The sequence below is a fragment of the Engystomops pustulosus genome, chromosome 5 (assembly GCF_040894005.1).
Source record: "Engystomops pustulosus chromosome 5, aEngPut4.maternal, whole genome shotgun sequence".
In the NCBI taxonomy this organism is placed as follows: Eukaryota; Metazoa; Chordata; class Amphibia; order Anura; family Leptodactylidae; genus Engystomops; species Engystomops pustulosus.
The window spans coordinates 189,775,582-189,793,385 of record NC_092415.1 but is presented as its reverse complement, the minus strand read 5'-3'; the positions used below and the strand labels follow the sequence as shown (position 1 = coordinate 189,793,385).

Genomic DNA, 17,804 nt, shown 5'->3' with positions numbered 1-17,804 from the left:
TTTGCCCTCCTTCTTTCAACTGTATTGGTGGCCTCAGGGGGCTGATACGATTGAAAAATGTGGAAGAACAGGTAGCAATAAGTTACTGCTTAAAATGCCATGATGGCACTTCACGGTAAATAAGTGGATTTTAGTTGTAGTTTTAGCACTCTGTCTCCAAAAGGTTTGCCATCACTGTTTTGGGGTCTCTCTATTAGGAAATATAACGCCTTGATGCCATCAATATGTCTATATATTGATTTTTGCTCATGTGCACCACATTATAGACCACTTTTTGATTTATACTTGACAACAATTACCCCCCTCGTCCCCAGAGTCACGTGACGCCCCATCTCCCTATATGGACGTATACTGGGGTATACGGCACATAACAGAAGAACCCGCATCCACTGATAAATAATTCTCGTCCTAACCCATCCATGTAACAATTATTATTACATTCCTACTGGTAACGTCACGTTATAATTGTTCGCTATGCGCCCTGATATTAACACTTTAGATCACTTTTAGGGCAAAATACGCTGCCTTACCCTCACCAAAAATGGCCGACCAGTCACTTCCGGTTTCCGCCTGAGAAGCGAAAGGATAATGGGTAGTGTCTAGATTGGAGTTGCTCCTAGTAGGGATGATGTCACGGGAGGGCGGGGTTTCTTGTGAGAAGGGCGTAGCCTTCTACAGGAGCTGCTGGATGACGTCAGGGGTTTACAGCTGTAGGAGGAGATTAGGGGCAAAGTGTATGGGATTGGAAGGATATAATTTACATGGGACTGTATGATAGCGACCAGGAGTGATTGTCGTTACATGGGACTGTATGATAGAGACCAGGAGTGATTGTAGTTACATGGGACTGTATGATAGCGACCAGGAGTGATTGTAGTTACATGGGACTGTATGATAGAGACCAGGAGTCCTTGTAGTTACATGGGACTGTATGATAGAGACCAGGAGTCCTTGTAGTTACATGGGACTGTATGGTAGGGACCAGGAGTGATTGTAGTTACATGGGACTGTATGATAGGGACCAGGAGTGATTGTAGTTACATGGGACTGTATGATAGGGACCAGGAGTGATTGTAGTTACATGGGACTGTATGGTAGGGACCAGGAGTGATTGTAGTTACATGGGACTGTATGGTAGGGACCAGGAGTGATTGTAGTTACATGGGACTGTATGGTAGGGACCAGGAGTGATTGTAGTTACATGGGACTGTATGGTAGGGACCAGGAGTGATTGTAGTTACATGGGACTGTATGGTAGGGACCAGGAGTGATTGTAGTTACATGGGACTGTATGATAGGGACCAGGAGTCATTGTAGTAACATGGGACTGTATGATAGGGACCAGGAGTCATTGTAGTAACATGGGACTGTATGATGGGGACCAGGAGTCATTGTAGTTACATGGGACTGTATGATAGGGACCAGGAGTGATTGTAGTTACATGGGACTGTATGATAGGGACCAGGAGTGATTGTAGTTACATGGGACTGTATTGTAGGGACCAGGAATGATTGTAGTTACATGGGACTGTATTGTAGGGACCAGGAGTGATTGTAGTTACATGGGACTGTATTGTAGGGACCAGGAGTGATTGTAGTTACATGGGACTGTATGATAGAGACCAGGAGTCATTGTAGTTACATGGGACTATGATAGGGACCAGGAGTCATTGTAGTTACATGGGACTGTATGATGGGGACCAGGAGTGATTGTAGTTACATGGGACTGTATGATAGGGACCAGGAGTGATTGTTGTTACATGGGACTGTATGATAGAGACCATGAGTCATTGTAGTTACATGGGACTGTATGATAGGGACCAGGAGTGATTGTAGTTACATGGGACTGTATGATGGAGACCAGGAATCATTGTAGTTACACAGGACTGTATGATGGGGACCAGGAGTGATTGTAGTTTCCTTTTTACATGTATGTTTATGTTTATATGCTGTGTATATGGTATGTATGTATATGCTCTGTATACTGAATGTGTGTGTGTGTATTTCCCGTATGTGTGTGAAAATGCTGTATATACTAAATGTGTGTGTATTTGCGGTATGTGTGTATTCTGTATGTATATGCAGCATGTGTGTATTTGTTGTTTTTATACTGTATATATATATATATATATATATATATATATATATATATATGTATATAATGTGTATGCCGTATGTGTGATGTATATTTACTGTATGTGTGTATATACTTTATGAGTTTGTGTATACTCTGTATTAGTGTATAAATGTATATGGGTACATAAATGTGTGTATATATATATATATATATATATATATATATACACACACACAAGTATATATGGGTGCAAGCATACGAATGTAGAACTTTATAGGGGTCATTTACTAAGGGCCCCATTTTCCCGACGTGTTACCCGAATATTTCCGATTTGCGACGATTTTTCCTCAATTGCCCTGGTTTTTTGGCACACGCGATCGGATTGGGGCGCCTCAGCGCCAGCATGCATGCGACGGAAATTGGGGGGCGTGGCCGAACGAAAACCCGACGGATTCAGAGAAACCGCCGCATTTAAAAAGTGTCGCTGGACACCTTCACCAAGAATAGGATTGTGATCTCTGGCGCGCCTTTGCGGACTTCAGAGCAGCAGCGACACCTGGTGGACGTCGGAGGAACTGCCTTAGTGAATCGCCGGAAGACCCGAATCCACCGCAGAGAACGCGCCGCTGGATCGCGAATGGACCGGGTAAGTAAATCTGCCCCTATGTGTGTACACTCACCGGCCACTTTATTAGGTACACCATGCTAGTAACGGGTTGGACCCCCTTTTGCCTTCAGAACTGCCTCAATTCTTCGTGGCATAGATTCAACAAGGTGCTGGAAGCTCCTCAGAGATTTTGGTCCATATTGACATGATGGCATCACACAGTTGATGCAGATTTGTCGGCTGCACATCCATGATGCGAATCTCCCGTTCCACCACATCCCAAAGATGCTCTATTGGATTGAGATCTGGTGACTGTGGAGGCCATTTGTGTCCAGTGACCTCATTGTCATGTTCAAGAAACCAGTCTGAGATGATTCCAGCTTTATGACATGGCGCATTATCCTGCTGAAAGTAGCCATCAGATGTTACAGGGTACATTGTGCTCATAAAGGGATGGACATGGTCAGCAACAATACTCAGGTAGGCTGTGGCGTTGTACCAAGGGGCCCAAAGAGTGCCAAGAAAATATTCCCCAAACCATGACACCACCACCACCAGCCTGAACCGTTGCTACAAGGCAGGATGGATCCATGCTTTCATGTTGTTGATGCCAAATTCTGACCCTACCATCCGAATGTCGCAGCAGAAATCGAGACTCATCAGACCAGGCAACGTTTTTCCAATCTTCTACTGTCCAATTTCGATGAGCTTGTGCAAATTGTAGCCTCAGTTTCCTGTTCTTAGCTGAAAGGAGTGGCACCCGGTGTGGTCTTCTGCTGCTGTAGCCCATCTGCCTCAAAGTTCGACGTACTGTGCATTCAGAGATGCTCTTCTGCCTACCTTGGTTGTAACGGGTGGCGATTTGAGTCACTGTTGCCTTTCTATCAGCTCGAACCAGTCTGCCCATTCTTCTCTGACCTCTGGCATCAACAAGGCATTTCCGCCCACAGAACTGCCGCTCACTGGATGTTTTTTCTTTTTCGGACCATTCTCTGTAAACCCTAGAGATGGTTGTGTGTGAAAATCCCAGTAGATCAGCAGTTTCTGAAATACTCAGACCAGCCCTTCTGGCACCAACAACCATGCCACATTCAAAGGCACTCAAATCACCTTTCTTCCCCATACTGATGCTCGGTTTGAACTGCAGGAGATTGTCTTGACCATGTCTACATGCCTAAATGCACTGAGTTGCCGCCATGTGATTGGCTGACTAGAAATTAAGTGTTAACGAGCAGTTGGACAGGTGTACCTAATAAAGTGGCCGGTGAGTGTATATATCAGTGTATAAATGTGTGTAATTGTATAAACTGTGGGACTGCATGTCTAGTGCGGGCTAAGGTGTATGTTAAATGGGACTCCATATCTGGTAGGGGAGAAGGTAGATATAAAGATGTGTTACTGGGGATGAGGCCGCTGTATGTAACTGTGTTACTGGTGGTGAGGTGGCTGTATGTAACTGTGTTACTGGGGGTGATGCGGCTGTATGTAGCGGTGTTACTGGGGATGAGGCGGCTGTATGTAGCTGTGTTACTGGGGGGGAGGCGGCTGTATGTAGCTGTGTTACTGGAGATGAAGCGGCTGTATGTAGCTGTGTTACTGGGGGGGGAATCGGCTGTTTGTAGCGGTGTTACTAGGGGTGAGGCGGCTGTATGTAGCTGTGTAACTGGGGGTGAGGTGGCTGTATGTAGCGGTGTTACTGGGGTTGAGGCAGCTGTATGTAGCGGTGTTACTGGGGGCGAGGTGGCTTTTGTAGATGTGTTACTGGGGGCGAGGTGGCTGTATGTAGCGGTGTTACTGGGGGCGAGGTGGCTTTTGTAGATGTGTTACTGGGGGCGAGGTGGCTGTATGTAGCGGTGTTACTGGGGGTGAGGCGGCTGTATCTAGCTGTGTTACTGGGGGTGAGGCGGCTGTATGTAGCGGTGTTACTGGGGGCGAGGCGGGTGTATGTAGCTGTGTTACTGGTGATGAGGCGGCTGTATGTAGATGTGTTACTGGGGGTGAGGCGGCTGTATGTAGCGGTGTTACTGGGGGCGAGGCGGGTGTATGTAGCTGTGTTACTGGTGATGAGGCGGCTGTATGTAGATGTGTTACTGGGGGCGAGGCGGCTGTATGTAGCTGTGTTACTGGGGATGAGGCGGCTGTGTGTAGCTGTGTTACTGGGGATGAGGCGGCTGTGTGTAGCTGTGTTACTGGGGATGAGGCGGCTGTGTGTAGCTGTGTTACTGGGGCGAGGCGGCTGTGTGTAGCGGTGTTACTGGGGATGAGGCGGCTGTATGTAGCGGTGTTACTGGGGATGAGGCGGCTGTATGTAGCTGTGTTACTGGGGTGAGGTGGCTGTATGTAGCGGTGTTACTGGGGGGGAATCGGCTGTGTGTAGCTGTGTTACTGGGGTGAGGTGGCTGTGTGTAGCTGTGTTACTGGGGATGAAGCGGTTGTATGTAGCTGTGTTACTGGGGATGAGGCGGCTGTATGTAGCTGTGTTACTGGGGATGAGGCGGCTGTATGTAGCTGTGTTACTGGGGGCGAGGCGGCTGTGTGTAGCTGTGTTACTGGGGGCGAGGCGGCTGTGTGTAGCTGTGTTACTGGGGGCGAGGCGGCTGTGTGTAGCTGTGTTACTGGGGATGAGGCGGCTGTGTGTAGCTGTGTTACTGGGGGCGAGGCGGCTGTGTGTAGCTGTGTTACTGGGGGCGAGGCGGCTGTGTGTAGCTGTGTTACTGGGGATGAGGCGGCTGTGTGTAGCTGTGTTTCTGGGGATGAGGCGGCTGTATGTAGCTGTGTTACTGCTGGGATAGTGGAAAGTGAGAAGGACGTGTATGCACGCTGCAGTGAGTAGGGGCCTCCACCAGATTTTGCGCCCAGGGGCCCCCATCAACCTTAATCCGGCCCTGTCGTGACACATTGTAGTTTTTATTAGTATAATTTTGCTGATTGGTTTGGTTTTTTGGGAGTAAAAATTTTACAATTTAAGAAAATTTTGAAAAAAAGATTACAATTTTCTAAGTTTCAAATGTTCTATTTCTTAGACAAAAAGTCATAACACCAATTTTTTTTTGCAGAAAACTTTTGCCTTGTCTTTTTCTATTTCCATAATTTTTTTTCTATGTTTGCTTATTTTCATGAATGTTAGAAGGTTTATAGTTTTAGTAGGAAGGGGAGGGGGAAGGAAAATGGACAATGGGGGGGCATAACACAAGGAAAAACGGATGGTGCTGGGAATAATACAAGGAAAAACGGATGATGGGGCGGGGCGGGGGAATAGTATTTTTGCACCCGTATCTACTGGAGAGATCACGAGTATTCCTGCTCTCGGACACCCACCAAATGCAGAATGGCGGTGTTGCTGAGCGGGGAGATAGGGTGATGTCACACATTGGGTTTTTTACTTAGTGCGTTTTCAGATCGTAAAAAACCCATGCGTTCTTGTCCGTTTATTTACAATCTGAAAACGCCATAAACGGCCCAAAAACGCCATGTGTGACATCTCCCATACTTTCATCTGTCATGACTTAGAATTATTGTCACTGGCCAGTTTGTATTGACTGGCCAATGGCAGCCATCGACATTGCAGGACCATTCAAATTGGTCCTGTGATATCATAGGGGGTAATGTCCCCTATCGATCCCGGCACCCTTCGCATACACGTGTAGTCGGCTATAATAACCACCTCCTTCTAATACACATGTAGTCGGCCACCACTGGCTACCCCTCATACACATGCAGTCGGCTATAGTAACCACCCTCTCCTTATACACATGTAGTCTGCTTCCTTTTGTGGCAGAAGTCCACACCCCTTCCCAGGGAATATCCGCCCCTTCCAGTGACATCATCCGTGACAGAACATCTACATTGTAGACACGACCTCAGCCGTGCCCTCACCAAATATGGCCGACCAGTCACGTCCTGTTTCCGGTTTGCGATACATCCGCTCCCGGGGCAAGTGTAAGGGGGCGTGGCCTGGCAGCTGTCGGGCGCCGGGTGGAGGCTGAGCAGTGCGGGTTATGATGGGCTGGGGATGGAGCTGGAGGTTACGGTGCTGTGGACATCACGCCGCGGCCCTGGCCGGGATACGGGGTGTGCACGGAGGGTCGGGAGGAGGCTGGGCCGGCGCCATAGGAGGGAGAGCGGCAGCAGCAGGGAAGGTGAGGACAAGGGGGAAGGTCATGGTGTCCCCGGCGGATGCTAGGCTGCTGTGTGTCTCCATTCATACATAACATGTGCCCATACAACTTACTGACCGGCTCCCGGTCACCTCATGTGTTCTGCCCTGCATCTCATATAAACTGCTCTGCTTCCATGTATGCTCTGCACGAAATGCTCTGCAGTGTCATGTAGCTCTGCAAGAAATTCTCTGCAGTGTCGTGTGCTCTGTATCTGCAGTGTCTTGTGCTCTGTGTATGTAGCTCTGCAGTGTCATGTTCTCTGCATGTAGCTCTACAAGAAATTCTCTGCAGTGTCGTGTGCTCTGCATGGAGCTCTGCAAGAAATGCTCTGCAGTGTCATGTGCTCTGTATGGAGCTCTGCAAGAAATGCTCTGCAGTGTCGTGTGCTCTGCATGGAGCTCTGCAAGAAATGCTCTGCAGTGTCGTGTGCTCTGCATGGAGCTCTGCAAGAAATGCTCTGCAGTGTCGTGTGCTCTGCATGGAGCTCTGCAAAAAATACTCTGCAGTGTCGTGTGCTCTGCATGGAGCTCTGCAAGAAATGCTCTGCAGTTTCAGTGCTCTGCATGGAGCTCTGCAAGAAATGATCTGCAGTGCCGTGTACTCTGCATGTAGCTCTGCAAGAAATGCTCTGCAGTGTTGCATATTGTGCTTCAGTGCTTCCATGGATACTCTATAATGCTCTGCATTGTTGCAATGTGCTCTGCCTGTTAGGCTCCACAGTGCTGCCGTGGATGTTCTGCGCTGTATGCTCTGCACGGGCTCAGTTAATACACAGCAACTCATATAAAATATTGCCATCCCTCCCTGTGTGTTGTATACACTGCAGTCTGGCTGATAGAAGTCTTGTAAATCCAGCAGAGCAGTAAACATTTAGCTTTGCAGCCATTGGCTCTCCCTGGTCCTGGTGGCTGCTCGTCCTTGGTCCTAGTGGCCGCTCCGTTAGAACAATCTTACAGTAGAACAATCATCTATACCGCCCTGTCCCATCCACAAAATGTATGAAATGTGTTACAGCCACAGGCTGTGTGTAGTACTACAGCATGAATCTGGTCTTGTGACTACAGACACGTCCTGCGGTAATCCTGTACAGCTACTATATTCCTACACAAACCCTATAGATAATCTCTAGGTGCAGAGGGTGATGTATGGGTGTAGTAGATACATAGTTACTCTCCTGTGATCTGTGTGTCCTGTCCTTGACTAAGGGCAGACTCCGCCCTCCTATAATGTTCTATAGGGGGAGCTCCTGTATCTCTTATAGATTCCCTGCTTATCTTTACTGCCAGTTATTGATTATTGTCCTCCAGGTTTTATGGTTTCTACAAAGTTTAGATAAAGGTAATTTTTACGGTGTTTAAAATTACCACTTCTGTGCATTTTGTTGATTATAATTACCTTATATTATTATACTATCACATTGTGGTGTATGTTTTATATTGTATATTCAATATACTGTACAAACTGTAAAAAAAAAAATGTATGTGTGTGTACAGGGAGTTAAGAACAAACCTATAGAACAGATCTTGTACGTAAGTTCCTGGATTTATATACATTTTATGGCTGTAGGGAGTGTACATGTCCTGCAGTACTGGCTTACCCTTGTACTACCTTGTGTTATGTAGGCGATATCCTTATCTGGGGTCGCAGAGAGGTTTTTCTAAGTTTAGGTGACCTGGAATGGCTCCTCTTTGCGTTTTTCTTTTGCTTTCTCTATGTTAATGATACACGTTGCCTCACACCCCATGGATTCGCTCCATGCCGCCCTTTCATCTAGATTTTAAGTGACTTTTTTCATTTGGAAGCAATTTTTTTTTTTTTCGGCGGTGGTTTTTGCTGGTCCTGTGACACTCACGCTGCACCATCTTGTCTCCCGCAGGTACATTGCTCCCTTCTAAAGCCAATGTTTTTAAGGAACTCAGTGAGCGCTCACTTGTGGTAAGTCCGATCACTACTCGTGTTTTATTCATAGCAATCATAGAATACCCACCACTGCCGATGGTGACTGTAGAAAAAGTTTGCACAACCCACAAACACGGATCAGGAATAGGAACTGGTTCCAGTTACGCAAACCGGACTGGACAGCAAATCCAGCAAAATGGTTGAACATCTGGTTCACACATCTCTAGTAAGGAAACCTACCATCAGGGATCTGCCAACAAGGTAGATGTGATGGTAGGTTCCCACTATCGACCTCATCCCCATGTTGTATCCGGCTTATCTAAGAGTTTAGTAGAATCTAAGTTAAACGTATCTTTAATTTATGCAAATCATTGGCCGCAGCTACTTGGGCGTGGAGTAGCCGCGCCATGGAGCTACTGAGCTATTCCACACCCAAGTACCCGCGGCAGATGATTTGCATAAATTAAAGATAAGTTTATCTTAGATTCTATCTGCAAAGAGTTTGTATGTTCTCTCCGTGTTTGCGTGGGTTTCTTCTGGGTCCTCTGGTTTCCTCCCACACTCCAAAAACATACTGGTAGGTTGATTAGATTGTGAGCCCCATTGGGGACTGATTTGGGAAGCTCTGTGCAGCTCTGTGTGCGCTATATAAATAAAGGAATTATTATTATTACTAAACTCTTAGATAACCTGATATAGTAATGGGATGAGGCCCATAGTAGGAACCTACCATTGGATCTATCTTGTTAGGTATATCCCTGATAGTAGGTTTCCTTTAAGGCAGTATTATGGAGGTCAGGTACATATTGATTCAAGCCACACTGTCACCAAGCGGAGCTGCAGTATACGTCGTATTACATCCCCTGTTACACGTGATGTAATCCTTGGACAGGATGAGATGTTTCCTCATGTCACTATAAAGTTACAGAATAATTGTCAAGATGTCTATCTCGTTACATAAAGAAATATCGCCATTCGTGTCCAGTGTCACATTTTGCAGCCATTCACGTGACCTTTTTATTTTAGTCTTGTATATAATGCTGTGAGGTGACTATTCTATACTGATGTCTCCTGTTCTCCTCTCTCCTGCAGTCGGCCGCAGTCCAGACTCCTCCATTCTTCTCGTGTAGCGTGCTGCTACAGCAAGACCAACAGCGAGGCCAAATACAAGGATCCCTTTAAACTTGGGAGCAACGACTTGAAGAATCTCTATGAGGATATTAAGAAGGTGATTTGTTTAATATTGCACCAGATTCTGTGCTTGTGCCACATTCATAACAGGGCCGTATATATCTCTGTGCTATGTATAGCAGCAGGGTGGGTATACAGAGGCATCACCAGGCTGTGTGCCCACCTGCTAGGACTACAATACTCTTATAATACTCTTGAGAAAAGCTTGTGGGTTGTGTAGCATTTCAATTGCATCGGGCGCCATATTCCTGATGTCTGGCTACAACTCACACCTTTCATATACTGATGTAAACTTTTGTCCTTGATGCAGGAGCTATTTATAACGACACAGGAGCTGAGAGAAATGTGCGAATATTATTTTGATGGCAAAGGAAAAGCATTGAGACCTATGCTGGTGGTGTTAATGGCACGCGCTTGCAACATCCACCATAACAATTGTCGGTAAGTATGGCGCCATTGTACCCTGCCTTTGGGATATTTTAAACACTTTAATGAGGATATTCTGGAATTTTTATCAGCTTTAGATGATCCAGCACCCAGTCATGCCTTGGGTGCAGTCTATTTTCAGCTCAGTACTACTTAAAGGGACACTCCAGTCAAAGCTAATGCATTGAATAATACATGGTGCAGGGCCTAGAGGGAGGAGCAGGACTCACCTCCCTTCAGGCCCTTCAGTGTATATATAATTCGGTGAAGCAGCTGTGACTGGAATGTTCCTCTAAAGGGATTGTCCCAACTTCAAAAGTTATCCCCATTCCCCAGAATAGGAGATGACTTCCTATTTGGTGAGGGTCTGATATGGCTTCCTGAACATGCACACCCAGTTGTCGTAATGTGTAAACATGGAAAAATAATAATAATTCCTTTATTTATATAGTGCACACAGATTACGCAGCGCTGTACAGAGTTTGCCAAATCAGTCCCTGTCCCAAATGGGGCTCACAATCTAATCATCCTACCAGTGTGTTTTGGAGTGTGGGAGGAAACCCACGCAAACAAAAAACAATGCTCATCTTTCCCTTTAAATGATCCCTAATTGTGTAAGTGTGATGTAACCCTTTCTATCTCCCTACAGGGACGTGCACCCTGCACAGCGTTCGATCGCTGTCATTGCTGAGATGATCCACACGGCCAGTCTGGTGCACGATGATGTCATCGATGGTTCGAATTCACGGAGGGGAAAGAAGACGGTCAACCAAATATGGGGTGAGAGAAAGGTAAGCTCTATGGGAAATGCAGGAGCGCTGACGCTTATTGATGACTCTATGGGTCCTCTCATTGACAAAAGTACTAATTCGGGGCAGCTCATTGCAGAGAGCTAAGAGCACTGCAGTGTGAGGACAAACCTCTCTCCCAAAACCTCCCCTTACGTGAGGAATTGATACAGAAAGTTTATTGGAGAATTGTATAACTTTTTATTACAGCGCATGCAGTTGATATTGGTTGTGTCAGTACACAACCCCCTTCCAGGATTTAGGTGCTGCAGCATAATGTCCATATCCAATACCTCTGTACAGGTTTTTAGTGTGTGAACTGGGACACACGTGTGATTTATTGTCTTAATTGCTGTTTGTCTTTCAGGCCGTCCTGGCAGGTGACTACATTTTGTCCGCGGCCTCTGTAGCCCTGGCACGAATTGGAAATGCCACGGTCATATCTGTATTATCTCAGGTCATTGAAGATTTAGTACGTGGTTAGTAAACATCTATTTCTATACTGTATTATGCAGTTATATATATATGTGTGTATGTATGTATGGGAAGCAGGTTTAGGTAAAGGGCTTGCTGAGAATTTAGAGTAACAAGGCTGCTCTGGGGGGGATGAACTAGGAGGAACTTCTTCTAAATTCCGGTAACTCATTGGAGGTCTGCAGGAGAGGAAGGTTGGCATGGAGGGCTCTGCTTTGCACCCACCTGCTAAAGCCAGATCATGGGGTCCTGCAAAGACCAGCTTCCAAATTGAAGGACTTTGCTGATATTTTTATATAGACAGTCGTAAGGCCGTGTTCACATTAGGCATCCAGGGTTTTTAGAATGTACCTCCTCATTAGCCCCCCAATGTTAGGTTTACATATTACATACATGGAATCTCTGGCCAAGTATGATTATTGATTTTCCTTCTATTGATATTCAGCCATGTCTTATTTTTTGGTTATTGTGTGTAATCTAGGTGAATTTCTCCAGCTGGGCTCCAAAGAGAATGAAAACGAACGATTTGCTCACTACCTCGAAAAGACCTTTAAGAAGACGGCGAGCCTGATAGCCAACAGCTGTAAAGCAGTATGTACGTTCCGCATTTTCTATAGCTAAACGTAACGTACCGAGCTCTTCTTAGGCTGCGTTCACATTTGTGTTTTTGAAACGCATTACAACCTCTGAGGAGAGAAGATTTGCCTGATTACATTATGCCAACATTTGTGTTTACAAAACACAAATGTTAACATGATTTTAGCACACATGTTAACTTTGTGTTTTGTAAAGCAAATGTTAACCGCAATTTAATTAGGCAAACTTTCTCAGCTGTTTTAACGTGTTTCCAAAATCAGTGCAAATACCACGTGCGAACACAGCTTTACAAGCAGTAGGCTCGATGTAGTCTCATCTATACCCTGATCTACTAATCAAAATCCACTGTTTTTCCCAGTTTACCTATTTAATTAAAGTGGGACACTAGAAATTTTTATTTTTTGCCTATCCTTTTGGATAGGTGATTAAAGACGGAGCAGAGAGGGGTCTAATACCTGGCACCCTCACTACTGGCTGCACCCTGTCTGCTTTTATCCGCTTCTATTATAAAATGTATATAATGTTACTGACATTTACTTATTATGGGTGTCTGTTTAAACTTTAGGTGTCAATTTTGGCCTGTCCTGATCCCAAGGTCCATGAGATTGCATACCAGTATGGGAAGAACATAGGGATAGCCTTCCAGGTAAGCATTACCTTAGTCTAATGAAACTTCGTATTTCAAAGAAGAAAGTGTTGGAGGTAAACTCCCTGTATGTTGTCTGAAATAAGAGATTCTTATCTTTAATATGACACCAAAAGCATGGGTCTAGGTACTATTGGACCAGATATATAGGGTTGTCTGAATTGACTCTTCCCCTGCAACTTGACTCAACTCGGGCAAAATATGACTCTTCTTTGCTCATTTTCACGTGACTTTGGGAAGGTTTTTTTCATAAGTAAATGGGTGAGATTTCACTTAGAGGGAATTTTAGAAAGGGCATTTCAGCCCTAGCTGGGGGGGACGGGACAGTTTTCCCAGGGTAGAATATGGTGACTTTGTGTACGATGTTCACCTGATCACATTGAATTGCTTGTAGCTTGGAGTGTCCATTACTAATATAACACTATTAGAAAATGTACTTTAATATAAGAGACACTCTAAGGCCCCATGCACATGACTGTCATGGGGACGCAAGTACGCCGCAAGCGTCACCCATAGATGGTAATGGGCGCATGGAGCGAAACGGTGCTGCTCCTGTGCCGCTCCATACACGGGGAAAAGATAAGACATCTCCTATATTTCCCCGTGTATCTCTATGGGGAGGGATCACCCCTCCTCTGGCACTGGCTGTTGAAATGACGACATCACTTGTGGTGTTTTCTCCTCGTAGCTCATCGATGATGTGTTGGATTTTACGTCTTGTGCCGATCAGTTGGGAAAACCCGCAGCGGCAGACCTGAAATTAGGATTAGCCACTGGTCCAGTTCTATTCGCTTGTCAACAGGTGAGTTTGAGAGAAAACCCTACTACAAGTAGTACTTCTATCTGCATCACATATCCTGATGTTGTATATGATTGTGTAGAACTACAAGGATAAGCATACCTCTTACATGTGGGGTATATATACATTTACGCCCACCTTCCCACAAATCGTTCACATGTGTATTTTCCACAGATTACATGTTTTGGATAGCAGAAGGTACATTGAATTCCCATGTAAAATCTGCAGATTTGGGGTTAGTTTTGCACCCGGATGAGGAGGATGTGGCTGCTCCATGCATGTACTGCCATCTGCTCGTGTTATTCTGAATATTATAATGATAATGTTGTGTCCTCTGTCTGCAGTTCCCTGAATTAAACGCTTTGATCATGAGGAGATTCAGTTTAGCGGGAGATGTGGAGAGAGCGTGGCAGTATGTACGACAGGTAAGAGATCACTACTGTGGTGACCCAGCATGGGGGAAGGGGGGTTACAGACAAAGTGGGGTGATACTTACTAATGGGGCGTCATTGTGAGGCCAAACCCTGAACAGTTTGGAATCTGGGAGGCCAAAGGTGCTTTTAAATTGCTTCTTCTATGGCCAAGGCTCCATTGTCTTCTGTGCGGCTTCCAAGGCTTGCATTTTCTATCAGCCCCATAGAAGATTATGGAGCACTGGTCACACCTGTGTCCTGGTTGTTTTATTCTTAGGGTGGGTTCGGATTCACACCTGCGTGTGTGTTGCGTCTCCGCTTTGCTTCCGTCAACAAAAAAAAAACTAAGTTTAACATTGGTTCGAAAACCTAACACTTGGATTCCCAGTCTTGTCGGTAAAAAAAAACTTCCTGTCATTAGGTTTTTTTTTGCCGACTCGTAGACTTCTATCGCCTTCTGTGACCGGCATCAGTGAATGACAAAGACAAAAAAAAAAAGCCTGTGAAAAAAATGGCTCTGTAAGGCATCCGTCAAAATCGCTGACACACTGATGTGAAAAACGTCAGTCTGAAAGAGCCTCAAGTCCCTCATTCTCTGGGTCTTTTAACTACAGTACACTACATATACATCCATAATACAATGTGTAATGAAATATGCCAGTCTACAATATGCTGCAGCTTGAATTGTAGCTACACAGAAGTACTACTCAGGCCAGTCAGCCAAGAGCGATTTCGGGCCAAGAATTTCGCTCAGTGCGCTTGTGGGATTTCCAGAACCAGTTATCGAAACACTGGACTGAACAGACATGCTGAGTAAGATAGGGTTACGATATGGAAAATTGCAAAAGCGCGCGTTGCAAGTTTTACATGACCCTCCATCTGCGGCCATTTTATGGTCAAGAATCTCCGGCTGATGAGGTAAAAGACAGGAGCCTTCACTTTACATATCAAGAAAGTGGAAAAGAACTATTACTAGATGTATATTGGTAAATAACATAATATCCTGCCCCTCTAAGTTATTCTACAGTTGGTCCTTCTTGTAAGGCCTCAATGTGGTAGTAGTCCACTGTACACATTGATAGAATTTATTATCCAATTACGACCAGTTCTGAGTTGTTAAAGGAATTGACTGAAGTTTTCAAGTTATCCCCTATCGATGGGGACTGACCCCCAGTAGTCCAGAGAACTGGGGTACCATTCTTCAAAATGGGTAAGGCGCCAGGATAACCATCAACCTGCCGCTCTATTTACTGTCTGAGATACTGTTGCATACTGCTACTCCCACACTATTGAATAGAGAACGGCGAAACTCCTGCTTTACCAGACGCTCCACTGATTAGTGAGAACGGGACTTCTGTTTTATGGACTGCTGGAGGTTTGTTCTTGGGATCGGCTTGGGGTCCCAACAGGCAGACCCTCATCAAATCGGCCTGCTAACTTAAAAAACATGGCTGCTCTCTTCCAAAAACAGCGCAGGCCATTGTGTGCACCGTTATTGCAGCTCAGCTGTATAAAAGTCAATGAAACTTGGCTGAATACCAGGTTGCGGGGAGGGGGGGGGGGGGGTAAATGTTTAACCCCTTAAGGACCAGGCCCTTTTTCGTTTTGCGTTTTTATTTTTCACTCCCCACCTTCAAATATCTATAACTTTTTTATTTTTCCATGTACAGAGCTGTGTGATGGCTTATTTTCTGCGTAACAAATTGCACTTCGTAGTGATGGTATTAAATATTCCATGCCGTGTACTGGGAAGCGGGAAAAAAATTCTAAATGCAGTGAAAATGATGAAAAAACACATTTGCGCCATTTCTTGTGGGCTTGGTTTTTACAGCTTTCACTGTGCACCCTAAATGACAGGTCTGTTTCATTCATTGGGTCAATACGATCACGGGGATACCAAATTTGTATAGGTTTTATAATGTTTTCATACATTTACAAAAATTAAAACCTCCTGTACAGAAAAAAAATTCTTCATTTTGCCGTGTTCTTGCGCTAATAACTTTTTCATACTTTGGTGTATGGAGCTGTGGGTGGTGTCATTTTTTGCGACTTCTGATGACGTTTTCAATGCTTCTATTTTTAGGACTGTTCGACATTTTGATCACTTTTTATAGAATTTTTTCTATTTTTCAAAATGGCAAAAAAATGCCATTTGCGACTTCGGGCGCTATTTTCCGCTACGGGGTTTAACGCAGTGAAAAGTGGTTATTATATTTTGATAGATCGGGCATTTTCGGACGATACCTATTGTGTTTATGATTTTTACTGTTTATTTATATTTATATCAGTTCTAGGGAAAGGGGGGTGATTTGAATTTTTATGTTTTTTTAATATAATTTTTTTTTTTTACTTTTTTTAATTTATTTTTTTTACTATTTTACAGACTCCCTAGGGTACTTTAACCCTAGGTTGTCTGATTGATCCTACCATATACTGCCATACTACAGTATGGCAGTATATGGGGATTTTGCATACCATCTATTATAATGTGCAGATCGCACATTGTAATAGATAGCCTCGATTATGACAGCCTCGGATCTTTGTGTGATCCCAGGCTGTCATGGCAACGGTTCGCCGCTCCCCGGTGACGTCACGGGGAGTGACGATCGGAGCCAAGATGGCGGCGCCCACGCGCCGCCGGCTCTTTAATGCCGCTGGCAGCTTTGCCAGCGGCAATCAAAGGGTCAGCCTGTGAGCCCTCTTCATACTCCCCCATGCGCAGTAAGACGTAAGGGTACGTCTTATTGCGCTATGGGGTTAAGGAACAGGGAAGCCATGTTTCTTTTAAACCATGGACAACTACTTCAAGTCTCAAATTATGCTGCAAGCCCATTTTGCTACAACTTTCAACATTTCCTACCTGTTTTGTAAGTGAGAGGAATGTGACCAAGATCCGGAAGCCATTGCCTGGAAATTGAAATTTTCGCTGCATTGATCATTTTACATCCTTGTTACCCTTTAATACCCCGGGAACCTCCATTAGATTATTGGTGGATCTGTGATGTGTTGTCCTTTTTTCTTTCTTCCCAGAGTGACGGTGTCCACCAAACCACCTACCTCGCCCAACGCTACTGTAGCGAAGCAATCCGAGAGATCAGCAAGCTGCAGCCGTCCCCCGAGAGAGACGCTCTCATCCAGCTGACAGAAACTGTGCTCACCAGGGACAAATGATGGAGAACTGGGACCGGGCAGCTACCACCAAACAGTGCCTCAAAGTCACACTTACCGAAAATAAAAACACAGCCGGTTTGCTTCCTGTGCGGGCCACCAAAAAGACTTCAGAGAAAACAAAAATATTCAAGATGTTTATTATGCCATTCACCACGACAGTACTGTATTTTTTTTATGGTTAGGTTTTATCAGTGGAAGCCATATTATCATGTCTGAACGAGGGGGAAGGGGGGGGGATGTGTGCAAGAAGATAAAATCTATTCTAGAACTCAAATTTTAGTATATTTTTTAGTTTTTTATTTTATTCTAGAGATTTATCAGATTCTTATATTTATGATGGAGGACGATGAAGTGGCAGAAATGGCTTGGACGGGGGTCGCTGTAACTGTGACAATCACTAGAATGTGACATGATCCCCTTAATCCAGTAATCCGGCATTGAGTATTCCGGGATGTTGAATCAGGGAGAATTTGGTGAAGGGGATTCAGATGTAATTATTTAATGTGAAGTCAGGGGTCTCTGCGAACTGCTATAGACGTTTGAAGGTGCACAAGTGT

General features: G+C 45.0%; 1 protein-coding gene across 1 annotated transcript; it reads left to right on the top strand.

Annotated features, from left to right (window-relative positions):
• The first annotated feature begins 6,559 nt into the window (after window positions 1-6,559).
• On the top strand, window positions 6,560-17,471 carry PDSS1 (decaprenyl diphosphate synthase subunit 1). Its single transcript, XM_072154114.1, has 11 exons — window positions 6,560-6,822; window positions 8,720-8,778; window positions 9,835-9,970; window positions 10,244-10,374; window positions 11,009-11,150; window positions 11,515-11,626; window positions 12,103-12,212; window positions 12,784-12,864; window positions 13,553-13,666; window positions 14,008-14,088; window positions 17,107-17,471. Exons 1-11 carry the CDS (start codon window positions 6,682-6,684, stop codon window positions 17,245-17,247), a joined length of 1,248 nt encoding a protein of 415 aa, XP_072010215.1. The 5' UTR covers window positions 6,560-6,681; the 3' UTR covers window positions 17,248-17,471.
• The last annotated feature ends 333 nt before the right edge of the window (window positions 17,472-17,804 follow it).